At 38.5% G+C, this 12,203-nt stretch overlaps 1 protein-coding gene across 10 annotated transcripts in view; it reads right to left on the reverse strand.

Moving 5' to 3' along the window:
• Rbm26 (RNA binding motif protein 26) overlaps positions 1-11,806 on the reverse strand; it is a 64,265-nt gene extending 52,459 nt beyond the window's left edge. For 4 of the 10 annotated variants that reach the window (XM_028770974.1, XM_028770989.1, XM_028770981.1 and 1 more), the window contains exon 1: positions 11,275-11,384. In XM_028770974.1, the coding sequence (XP_028626807.1) occupies positions 11,275-11,345 (71 nt within the window). In that variant the 5' untranslated portion in view covers positions 11,346-11,384. Of the gene's footprint in view, positions 1-11,274 lie in introns of all 10 variants that reach the window. The other 6 variants (XM_028771043.1, XM_028771005.1, XM_028771025.1 and 3 more) reach the window with 3 other exon arrangements.
• Positions 11,807-12,203: the final 397 nt, after the last annotated feature.

Below are 12,203 nucleotides of genomic sequence, written 5' to 3' on the forward strand. Positions count from 1 at the left end.
TGAGGTATTATTATACCTCCATTTTTCCCTTTTACCTCAAGTTGGTCTGACATTTCAGTACCTTTTTTGTGGGGATTTTTCTTCTAGTTCTACAAGAAATGTCAATGGAATTTTGATAGCTATTATATTAAATGGGTACTTTACTTTTGTCCATTTTTGCAATAATATTGCCCCATCTATAACTCAAGGACTTTTTAATCTATTGTTTTTTTCAACTTATTCAATATTTTAGTCTTCATTGCATCTATTCATTGCTGAACCTTATCATAATACTTACACAATAATAATGGTGCAAGTCTTTTGAAAAATCAAAGGCCACTCATAGTGAATTTCCTCTAACATGGCCACAACTCCTAATCCTTCAAACCACCACAAAGCTGACAGCAAAGCTCTATATCTAAGTATATATTAGTTTTTATCCCAATTCACATAAAAAGAAGAGTGTTTCCTTAGGCCACCAGTTCACATACCTTCTACTTAACTACAAAAGAAAAGTAAAAGGTAATCTACTGTTTTCAGAAACTAAAGGAGAGAGAAAAGGCTCGGGAGCATTGTCATGTCAAGAAAAAAAGGTACAACTATCCAAGAGGAATGGGTCTGTAGCCTACAATATAAAAAGGCAAGCACTGGAGAGAAAGCTCAATGTGTCGCCTGCTTACCTAGCATGCAAGAAGCCTAGTATCACAGAAGGGAGGGAGGAAGGGTGGGAGGGAGGGAGGGAGGGAGGGAGGGAGGGATTGATTCAAGGTCATCTTCCTCCTAACCAGCCTGAGCTACAAAGAAACCCTGACACCCAAGTTTTCTAATACTGCTTCCAAAATCATTCTGAAAATATTTGTACTTAAATTGGTACCAGCCAAATGTATACCATGTAAGGACACTTTCACTGAAGCCTACAATATGGATTAATTTTCTGAAAAACACATGGAAATAACTTACTCCCACATGATGCCCCCCCTCATACACACATACATACACACACACACACACACACACACACACACAAGTAATTTTTTTTTTTTAAAAAAGGGGTTTGTTTGTTTTTTAGGGCTAAAGAAATGGCTCAGCAGTTAAAAGCACTTGCTGTTCTTCCAGAAGACTAGGTTTCAATTGACAGTACCCACATCACCAGTCACAGCCAGATAGCTCTAGAGTTCTCTTCTTACTTCCAATGTCCCTGCACACACATGGCGCAAAGACATACATGAAGGAAAACAGCTGTATGCATAATAATGTTTTAATTTAATTTAAAAATCATAAATAATTTTCAGCTCAAAAAAAATCTCAAGACTAAGGATATTAATCTTTAATTTCTTCTAAGAAAACAGATGCTCTGCCAAATTGGACTTACAATCCAAATTACAAGTTAGACGGCATCTGATAAACTTGTCAAGCACAGTAAAACAAATATTTAGGAATCACTAAAGAATGAAAAAAGGTATGGTAAAAATATATTCACCCCAAGACAATGCTTTAGTTAAAAAGAAAAATCTGTTTGCTGTCTTTTAAATACTATGTACTCTTTCTAGCCCATTTAGTACTAAATTGTTAACCGTTCCTTGAAACAGTCTAGTTGGGGGTGGGGGTGACAGAGGAAGAAGAGGAAGAGGAGGAAGAGAAACACCAGCAGCATCAGCAGGATAAACTCCATAACAACTGGGATTTTAAGGTTCCTTGTCTGAGGTTATTTCTGCTTTATTCACAAGGAGTGTGCTCCTCCTGGGCTGGCATCTTTTTTTCTCTAGGATCCATGCCTTTATACGAGCTTCAGAGATATTCCAGATCCAAACTCTAGCAGAGGCAGGCAGTGTCCGTCTGCACTGTCCCTCTCTCTCCTTCTTACTCCCCAGGACCCCAAACTGTGCTAATCAGGCTGGCCTGTCTGCCCCAGGACTGTCATGCCCTTCCTCCTAGCCAGACTGCTGGGGTTAAAGATGTGAGTCATCAAGGACAGCACACTTACAACTTTTAAAACCTAAGATGGCAGGCCTCAGAGTATATGTTACTACATTTAGAAGAACAAATAAATTATCTGCTGAACTGCATTTTTAAAAACACTTGTTACATTTTTAATCATCCATTTTTCCATTTGTAATGAATGACTCCACTTAAAATTTAGTAATTTTCATATCAATTTGTTGAAGAAAATAACTGGAAAACAGCAGGGGTACAGGAATAGGAGGATGCAGAAATTTTTGAAAACTCAAACACAGGCTATAATTTATACTGATACAGTAGCACCTGTCACTTCTTAAAAAAATGAGAAAATAGGAGAACTTACTGGCCATGATTAAATGAGCAATATCATAAAACAACTTGACCTGAACTGCTGCACTTAAAGAACCAGGAATACGCCTGGCCCCGCTTTCAAGCATCTATGTCTTTAATACAGTTTTCAGCACCAACATTACTCAACCAATTCCTAATAAAAATAAAATATGTACCCACATGGAAACACCATTGGAGAAAATGTTCATTGCAGAATTATTTATATAAATATACAAAAACAACCCAATAGTAAAAACAAAATGGTGATATAAGCATGGGATGCCCACATAGCAAACTGAATTTTGGTCATTTTAAAAGGTGGAAAATTTATGTAGATCCTGAAAGTGCAGAGAGGAAATGTGAAAAGCACTTTACTTTTCAGTGCACAGCATTCAACCAGGAAGTTCCAATTCTTACTACACAGTGACTAACTTAAGCCAGTTGAAGAAAAGAATCAAATTTTTCTTAAGTATTACTGACCATAGATACCTATGACTTAGGTATCTCTACAGAAAGTGGAAACTTAATCCTCATTGTGACGTATTAAGAGGTGCAACCAGATAGGCCTTTGAGGCGTAATTAGGATTAGGTGAGCACATTAAGGTGGGGTCCACAGAATTGATAAGAGGCTCTCTGTCCTATTCCAGGGTAACATGTCAAGTGAAGGCCACATGGTGAAACAAAAATGGTGCCCCTTCCTTTATGGCTGAGAAGTGAAGGAGAAAGAGGAAAAGGACCTGAGTGCCCTCCCACTCTCTCCTTTGAGTTCACACCTATAGTGACCTAAAAGACTTCCCACTAAAATGCAGTTTTCACCAACCTGAACCAAGTCAAATGTTTCAGAAAACAAATCAACATATAAGTATCAATTATATTTCTAAATACTAATAATAGTTACAAACTGACATCTTTAAATGCTAGTTGTAAGACATGGGGGGAAAATCTAAACTTTGTAAGACCTCACCAGAAAAAACTATAAAAAATTGTTTGTATGTAAGCAAAATATCTCAGAAAGGTGCAATAATAAATCTCAAACTTATTCCACTGCTTACAACAGAAATTAAATTTTAAATAAGATTTTCTTGGTCCAGAAATGATCACTTACTTGTACACTGTCCTGTTTAATGGAAACTTGACACAAGTTGAGATCTGGGTGCAAGCAGGCAAGCCTGTAGGGCATTTTCTTAATTAGTGATTAATGAGAGGACCCCAACCCATTGCAGGCTAGGTCCCCCTGGGCTGGTGGTCCTGGGTTCTACAAGAAAGTAGGCAGATCAAGCCAGTAAGTACTCCTCCATGGCCTGTGCATCAGCTCCTGCCTCTAGGTTCCCACTCAGTCTGAGTTCCTGCCTTGGTTCCCTCTTCACTCAATGGCCTAAAATTCAGGATGCTTAAGCCAAATAAACCCTTTCCTCCCTAACTTGTGTTTGGTCACTGTATTTCATCACAGCAACAGGTAACCCTAACAAAGGCATATACTAAAAAGAATTTTTTCCTCACCGAAAGAAGGTAGTGAGAGGGTAATAAATCTGGTAAGAAAGGCTTATCATTACCCATTTTACCTCATTTATTCTCTCTGGAACAAAAAGAGGGGAAAAAAAAAACAACTTGGGAAATTTTGTTCAAGCTTGACTTAGCCATTTTCAACACGCATACACCTGACCAGGTAATAATATATCTATTTTGCTCCCAATACTATTCCTATCTTGTAGTTTATGGGTAAAATAATTTTATTTGAGAAGCACCAAAATCCAAAATGCTAAAGCAAGTTTAAAAAATGACAATAAGAACAAACCAAAAAAAAAAAAAACCTGCTAAATTTAGTAACTCAGAATTCAAATAGAAACTTCAAATAGGATTGCAACAATATGTAAAATATGGTCTTGAGAAGCATTTATCAAGTAAAGAACACAGAGAAAGTATTTAACATACATATTGGGTCAATAATTAATTGCACAATATTAATTCTTTCACCAACTAAAATTAATCAAATTACAATCATTTCTCTTGTTCAGCTCCATGAACAGACCTGACTTGCACACAGAAACACATAACATTTTCTTAACTAAACATGGAACTCTTCAGTGCTCACCCTCGAAAAAAATTACTAAATTATTTTAACTAAATTTAAACTTTAAATTTCTAATCTTAGCCTGGCACAGAGGCAAATACATGTAAATCCCAGCACTTTGAAAGACTGAGGCCCACTAGGCTACAAAGTGAAACTTTGTTTCAAAACAAAATTCTACCAGCCTGCTAGGATACAAGGTGAAACTTTGTCTCCAAACAAGAAGAAAAAAGTTCTAATTCTGAAGGTGCTCTGCCAAAGAATCCAACAACAATGCTCAAACAAGTAACGGTTAACACATGCATTTTGCCTGTGATGTGTGTTTAAGTTATGTAAGAGTAATTAAAGAATTATGGTGGAAAGAGTCACTACCCCAACTAGACAGATCAAGTTGCTGGGAGACACAGACCACAACGGATCTATACTTTAGTACTGACACATAACGCATATACATATAAAAGATACACATATAAAAATCAGGAAGCACAATACACAAAAGGCTTCATAATCAAATGTCCTTGGAGTCTGTCATCATCATTTACTGGCTATATTCATGTAAGACTGCAGCAACAAACTATGGTCTTGAGAGTCATTTATCAAAAGTTATAAAATAATGGAAGAAAGTATATCCATAGCCAGTAAGGTGTGCTACTACATGGCCCTAAGAGTCTATTTTGTCTTTAACAGAACTTAGTTCACATTCAATAAAGTCTCAATGATCAGCACAGAATAAGTTGTCAGTTAATTTTCACTTCTTAAAATTGGAGAAAGGGGGCCAAAATAAACAATATTGGTAGAGAATCACAAAGAAAGTTTAAAATGCACATAAAAAGCAATAGGATGTAAGTGGAAACTAGCAAGAATACACATGTACGGAACGTATGAATATAGTGTTTGCTTTTTGCTACTTCTGTTTAGTTTCTATTCAGGGTGGCAAACTGGCTTACTATGCCAAAGCAGCTACTCAACAGCAAGAAAGAATTCAAATGAAGGTTCAGGGGTAAAAAGACCACTGTGTAAACAAATGCTAACAAATGCAAACACACATACACATTTTCCATAATTTACAATAAAAAATAAATTTTAATGAAGTTTTTAAAAAAATACTTGTTAGTAGCAGACATAAGCAAAGAAGAAAGTACTACAGAAACTCCAAGAGTATCCTTCAAACTGAGTATAATGCTTTTAAAACCTTGTTCCTTTTCAAAAGGGTTACTACAAATGAAAGTCTAATAGTTTAAAAAGAAATGTATACCATAATGAACAATATATTATCCACACTACCAGGCAATAGCATATTAAGAACATGCATGACTATGGAAGAGTGGTTCTCAACCTTCCTAACGGTACAATCCTTTAATTCTGTTATTCATATTGTGGTGATCCCCAACCATAAAATTATCTTCATTGGTACTTCTTAACTTTAATGTTCCTACTATTACGAATTGTAAATATCTGTGCTTTCCAGCAGTCTTAGGCAACCCCTGTGAAAGGTCTCAACCCACAAGTTGAATACTACTGCTCTAGTGTATAATAAATAAGGCTTGGATTTAATTAACTGTGAGGTAGTATCGTAACTTCACACTTCAGTGCCTCACTGTCATCATACCCAGCAAAACAGAGATAACACTCATCAAGTAAAAAGGAATAGAAAACACCATCGATGCATGCAAATGTTAGTGGTGGCAGAAGTAGTCAAGTAGGCTATTAATCAAGCAGTATTTAAGGAAGGAGGGACAAATGTAGACTACTGAATGAATGTCTCATTCTCTTCTAACTATACAAAGAAACAATAATTCTCCCTAATTGTTACTACTAAAGAAAGGAAGGTTCACTTGCCTAGATCACTAAGCTAACTGAATGGCAGAACAGAAATTTGAATACTGGCCTATGAGAAAAAGTTGACTTTCATTCCTCTACATAACCTACCTTCACAGCAATGCATAGCAGCAGAAGCAAAAACTAAAGCTTTCTTATCTTTACATTTAAACTCCAAAGTCTCAGCATTCATCTGTCAATTTTAATTCCTGAGAATTTGAGGAGTTCCTTCACATCAAGAAAACTTTTATTAAAAGTTTCAAATGTGATTTTATTAAATCATATGTGGTAGTAAGCCCACAAAAAATTAAATAGTAAAAAAAAAAAATGTCTATTAAATTTTCTGTTAAAAAAAAATGAAACCTTGGAAAAGCAGGTAAAACACTCTAAGATTTATGCACAGGCTAGAACTTCCTAAAAAGAATTCAAACAGCACTAGAAATAATCCCAAGAATTGACAAATGAGTTTACCTAATATTAAGAGACACAGGAGAAAAAAAAAAAAACAGAGTGAGGAGAAAACCTAGAGAATAGGAAAATAATTTGCCAACTGTTCTTCAGACAAGGATTAATAACTAAACTCTATAAAGGACTGCAAAAATCAACCCCCCACAAAATAGTCAATAAACAAACAGTTCTCAAAAAAAAAAAGAAAAGAAAGAAAAAAGAAATACAAATGGCCAATAAATAACCTTAGCTATCAGAGAAATGCAAATTAAATTCTTTCAGGAGGCTGGATCGAACAATAAAATGCCTGCCTCAAAAGTATGAAGACCTAAGTTAGAGCTTGGGGGATGGGTTTGGACAGGTAGGTCTTAGAGCTCGTTGGTTGGCTACCCTAGACAAATCAAGGAACTCCAGGTCCAGTGAGAGACTTTGTCTCAAAATATAACATGTACAGCAGTAAGAAAAGTACTTGATATGGACTATTGGCTTCCAAGGTCTGGCTCACCCCAAGTAGAATGGAAAGGATCAAGAAAGCAAATGACAACAAAAGCTGGTCGGGATGTAAGGTAATAAGTCTTATACAGTGGTTGTGCAAAGATAAATAAACTGGTGCAGCCCCTATGAATATCAGTGTGAAGTTCCTCAAAAGCCTAATGGCTATGACCCAGCTATACCACCTTTAGGTATACATACAAAAAGGATTTTAACTCAACATAATACAGAAACATTTGTACATGTACATTTATTGCTTCACTATTAAAAACAGCTAAGAAACAGAACCAGCTATATATCTAACAGATGGATGAATAAAGAAAATGTAGTGCATTTACAGAGAGGAATCTTTTCAGTCATAAAGTATAAAATCATGACATATACACAGAAATAGATGGAATTGGAGATTACCGTATTTAGTGAACTAGACCAGACTCAGAATAAGAAAGTGTTTGGTTTCTCTCACTGGCAGAACCTAAGTACAAATGTGTTCTGTACATATGAGAGAAACCAACTGACCGTATGAGAGAGATCTTATGGAGGAGAAATGATGAAAGCAGAGAGTAGTAATGAAGCACACATCATGAACACATAAGGGAAGACTATTGAGAGGAGGAAAGGAGAAAGCAATATGGGAAGAGTGAGATCAAGGCCACCATCAGTGAGTGAGAGGGGTAAAGAAAAACAAAGTATAATGACATAAACATACGGAAAGGCCATAATAAAACCCATTACTTTATATGCTAACAAACAAAATTTAAGGTTGAATCACCATGACAAAAATACTGGGTTTTTTGGTTAGGACTTCACATTGCCAAAAAAAATGCATAAACAGTAAAAGACTGACTAAGTAAACAGGTAAATCAAAAGACATCAATTCTAAGTATTGAGAGAAAATTTCAATACCTAAATATTTAATGGTTTGTGAAAAAAAGAACAAAATCCTGCTACAACTAAAAACTTCTAACTGAATAAACAGATACACATATTTGTCCTTAGGGCTAAAAATATAACCAACATCTTTCCCATCCTACCTCACTCTCCATCACACTCAAAACTCGGCTACCCTAAACCCTTTGCTAGCTTCGACAAAAAAAGCTCCAAGAACACGCAAAATGATTAACTTGACTCAACAATGTCCTGTGTGATCTCTGGTACCTCTGGCATCCCTAACCATTGCTAGTCTTCCTCCGCTCTTTTAATTTCTTTTAGTTTCCCTAATGTTCCCCCATCTCATTTCTAGGACATTCGTAAAATACATTCTCCAAAACTAGAAAGCTGTTCTTCATCCTTCCAATCTGAGATCTACTGTTGCCATTTCAAAGCAGCTTTTCTTAACTCCAAATAATGTATTTCCAAAGCATATTAGAATTCTTTAACACACACAGCATTACAATTACTTGTTCAGCATCTGTGTTTCCCTAACAAAGGAAAAGTTATTTCATCCCTTGCCAAATACTATTTCCCACACTGATTAGCACAGCATAAGTACTCAAAAGTTTGCTAATACAAACTTCAGATTAGTCAAAAAAATAAATAAAAATAAAATCATGTGATACTTCACCATTATGAATTGCTATAAAGTTCCTTCTTACAGTCCTTCCTCAAACAGTATGTATTTTATTAATTACATGTCAAAACTATGCAAAAAAATCTTTATGTAAGAAAAAAAAACATTAGAAACCAAAGATGGTAAATAATTAAGCTTTTGTAAGTCATCACCTAGAAAAATAATAAAGAACACATGCAAATTAAAGAACAAGAATAGGAGCTACATTTTACAATAATGTACATTAGAAAGGACCACTGTGTAGACTCTACTAGCAATAACTGTTTATTGTAATCACAGAAAGTAACAGACATCTGAGTACTTGCTACAATAAATGTGCTTTGTTTGAATTAAAGAAAAACTAAAAGTATATACACTAAGTATATGCTTTAGGTTATTGAAAGAACATGAAATGGCAGTACAGTTGATTTGAAACATGCTAATTACACACTGGAATAATGAATATATACATTCTAGGAATATATGTTCATTATTTTCCCCACTTTACAGATTGAAACAAAAGCATTGAGTTGTGACTTTTCGATATTATATAACTTGTAGATGAGTTGTTGTAGCCCAATTCAAGGCTAGTCACTAGGCCCTGGGGGTTCTCCCTCTCACCTGTTACATATGTTACCACTGACTTTCGGATCCAAGGAAAGAAAATGTCTTTTTTGTTTACTTAGAAGCGAAAGGTACTGAAGATTTCACCTGGGCCTTGCATGCCGCATATGGCACCACTAGGCTATACCCTCCAGATCTCTGAAAACTCTCTACTCCACTCCACTTTGCCAAATCTAAGAGCTTTCAACTTATTGCATGCATCAGTCTGTAGAATCCCATCAGGTTCATAAGCCCCTGTTTTTGCCATACTTCCTATCTCAATCCTGTCTACTCCTTATCTACACATTGTTCCGAGGAAATCTCCCATAATTTCAAGGCTTCAAATCCTATTAGCATAACGTTCTATCTCTCTAGTCCTGACCCAAGTCCTCGATTCCAGCATCCAACTTTACTTAAGATGAATAACTAGTACCTCATACTTCATCATCATAACTTGTCAATAGCCATTCCCTTCCCCACCTGGACTGCCCTCAGTCTTCTGCATCATCCATCCAACTGTTAAAACTGAGGCTTCATACTTGATTTTCTTTCTCTTTCTTCCACATTACTCTATCAGGAAGTTCTTTCTCTTCTTGTGAAGTACACGTGGTTCCATCTCCACCATCATCTAATACACTATCACAGTCTCAGCCTACAATACCTTCAAAGGAGCTTCCCTTCATCTAACTCTTACCAACCTAAGTCTCACAAAACACCCTTACTTGAAGTCATATTAGTCCTGGCCTGCTTTAAATAACCTATTTTTCTAGTGTGTGTTAAATAAGCTCTTAATTCCTGACCTCAACCTAAAAGCTCCCCTATGGCCCTGTCTACTAATTCCATGTCTTTCCTCTCTCTTCCCTTTCCTTTCTTTCTCTTTCTTTCTTTCTTTCTAAACAAACCACATTGATCATGTCCTCTACTAGGCCTTTCTTTCATCTACTCTTCATTCTGAAAACACATCTTTCCTCAGACACAGAGAGGGTCCTTCTCTCCTCTTTAAGTTTTATTAACTACTACTTTTCAGACAGCTTCACTGACCAACAGCACTGAGGCAGCGGCCCCCATCCAGACCACGTTTACATAGTCCTCTACTATCATAATGGTCCTAACTGAGCAGAGATGAAAACCTTATTGCAGCTTATTAACCTGAGAATTTTAAAGTCCTGTCCCAAAGCTTCCCACAGCACACGGTAAAAACTTAATGCGTGCTTTAAATAAGTGAATTATCTGCCACTGCATTTTAAGTTGCTATTGTAAGTCAACGATGCAAGATAAAGGACATTTATCTATGCATTAAATAAATCCATAAAATACTACCAAAATTTTTCAACATTTCAGCAGTCGCACAAACTACTGATTTCTTCCTTAAACTGCTAAATGTTCCATATGGATAGAGATTTGGGTGGGTTTTTTTTCCCCTTTTTCAAATTAGTAGGGTGTAAGTAGAAAGGGGGGTTGGGGTTTACTGGGGTTAGCACCTGTTACATCCTCAATCAGTTAAGAGAGGTGCATATGAGCCAGACACCACATGCAAGACGTGGCCTTTCTTTAAGGGACTGTAAGTGAAACCTTAGGTTTAAACTCGAACTTCCCTGACCCCTAATAAAAAGCCATTCACTTCGTTTAAAGAACCACTGTTAAAAATAATAATAATAATAATAATAATAATAACAATCCATGGCCAGGAAGATACGCTGGCAATGGTGGAGAGCCAAGAATCCGATGTGGAGGGCCTCAGACAACACAGGTGTATGGGGAAGTTTAGTATCTATCGGTCTATGTAACGGGGAAAAAAGCAAGACACGCCGGTTCAAAGATCAGCTCAACGCTTCCAATCAAGCAGAGTTCCAGCGTTGGCTACCTTCAACCTAGAGGCGACGGTGGGAGACGAGGGAAAACAGAGCCTTGGGACCCCTGTTCTCGGCTTCGGCCTCCACCACAGGCATTCCGAGTAAACTGCACGGATCCGTGCGTCCGCATCTCCCGCACCGCCATCCCTGCGGGAACAGCTCCCCGGGATACTCACATGGGCTCGAGGGTCTTGCTGAGCCAGGACTTGAGTGCCTCGAAGTTTTCAATGATCATCTTAGAAACCATCCACCGCGGCCCCGAGGCCGGTCACACTCCTGCGCTCGCCCAGGTCGCCGCCGCCGCCGCCCCCTCCTCCGCGCGCCGTCCGCGTGGGCCGCGGTGGGAGGTGCCGGTGGCAGGTTCCCGCGAGCCGCGGTCGGCGAGCAGCTCGGCCGGGCCGCCGCAGGCCACGCGCCCACCGGGTACCGGGAGCTTCCCCTCTGAGGACCCCGGCCCAGGCTGAGGCAGCAACCGTTTGCCGGGCCCTCCCCCCTGCCCCGCTCCCCAGTGAATCTTCCCAAAGGAGTGCCGAACGCGCTCAGACCCGGGTTTTTCTCTCAGCTTTGGGATTAGGTGCTTGTTGGCAACGCGGCAGAGCAGACGTGAAGAAAGCGAAAACGAAGGGCAGCTCAATGGGAACGGCTCGGGGGTCTTCCCGGCTTCCAGCACCCCCAAGAAGATGGCTGCCGATAAATCTCGCGAGAATTAATTGAAGTCTCGCGGTGCGTCCCAGAGCATGCTGGGAAAAAAACGCAAGTCTCTCCGAGTGTACGCAGGGCAAATCCGGTAGTGTGTTTTGTACTTGCAAGGGTTGAGGCCTCACTCCGTTTTTATCCATCGGCCTTCGTAGTGGAGCGCCGTCTTATTTCACAAGGGTGGAATGGCCGCTGACTCCCAGACCTTGTGCTCTAAGAGGACTGTGCCTTTCAGCACGAGGGAACCTACAAGATGGAAGAGCTCCTTGAGAAGCCGGCCAGCGGTTTTTGCTGATGGCCTGCACTGTACAACCTGCCTTACATGTCTCAGGACCACTCGGTGGATAAACACAGGCTGGTCTAATCTAGCCTGGTCTAATCTAACCCACTGAGACCTCCAGAGGATTAC

Source organism: Grammomys surdaster, unplaced genomic scaffold (genome assembly GCF_004785775.1).
Source record: "Grammomys surdaster isolate TR1022 unplaced genomic scaffold, NIH_TR_1.0 65, whole genome shotgun sequence".
NCBI lineage: Eukaryota > Metazoa > Chordata > Mammalia > Rodentia > Muridae > Grammomys > Grammomys surdaster.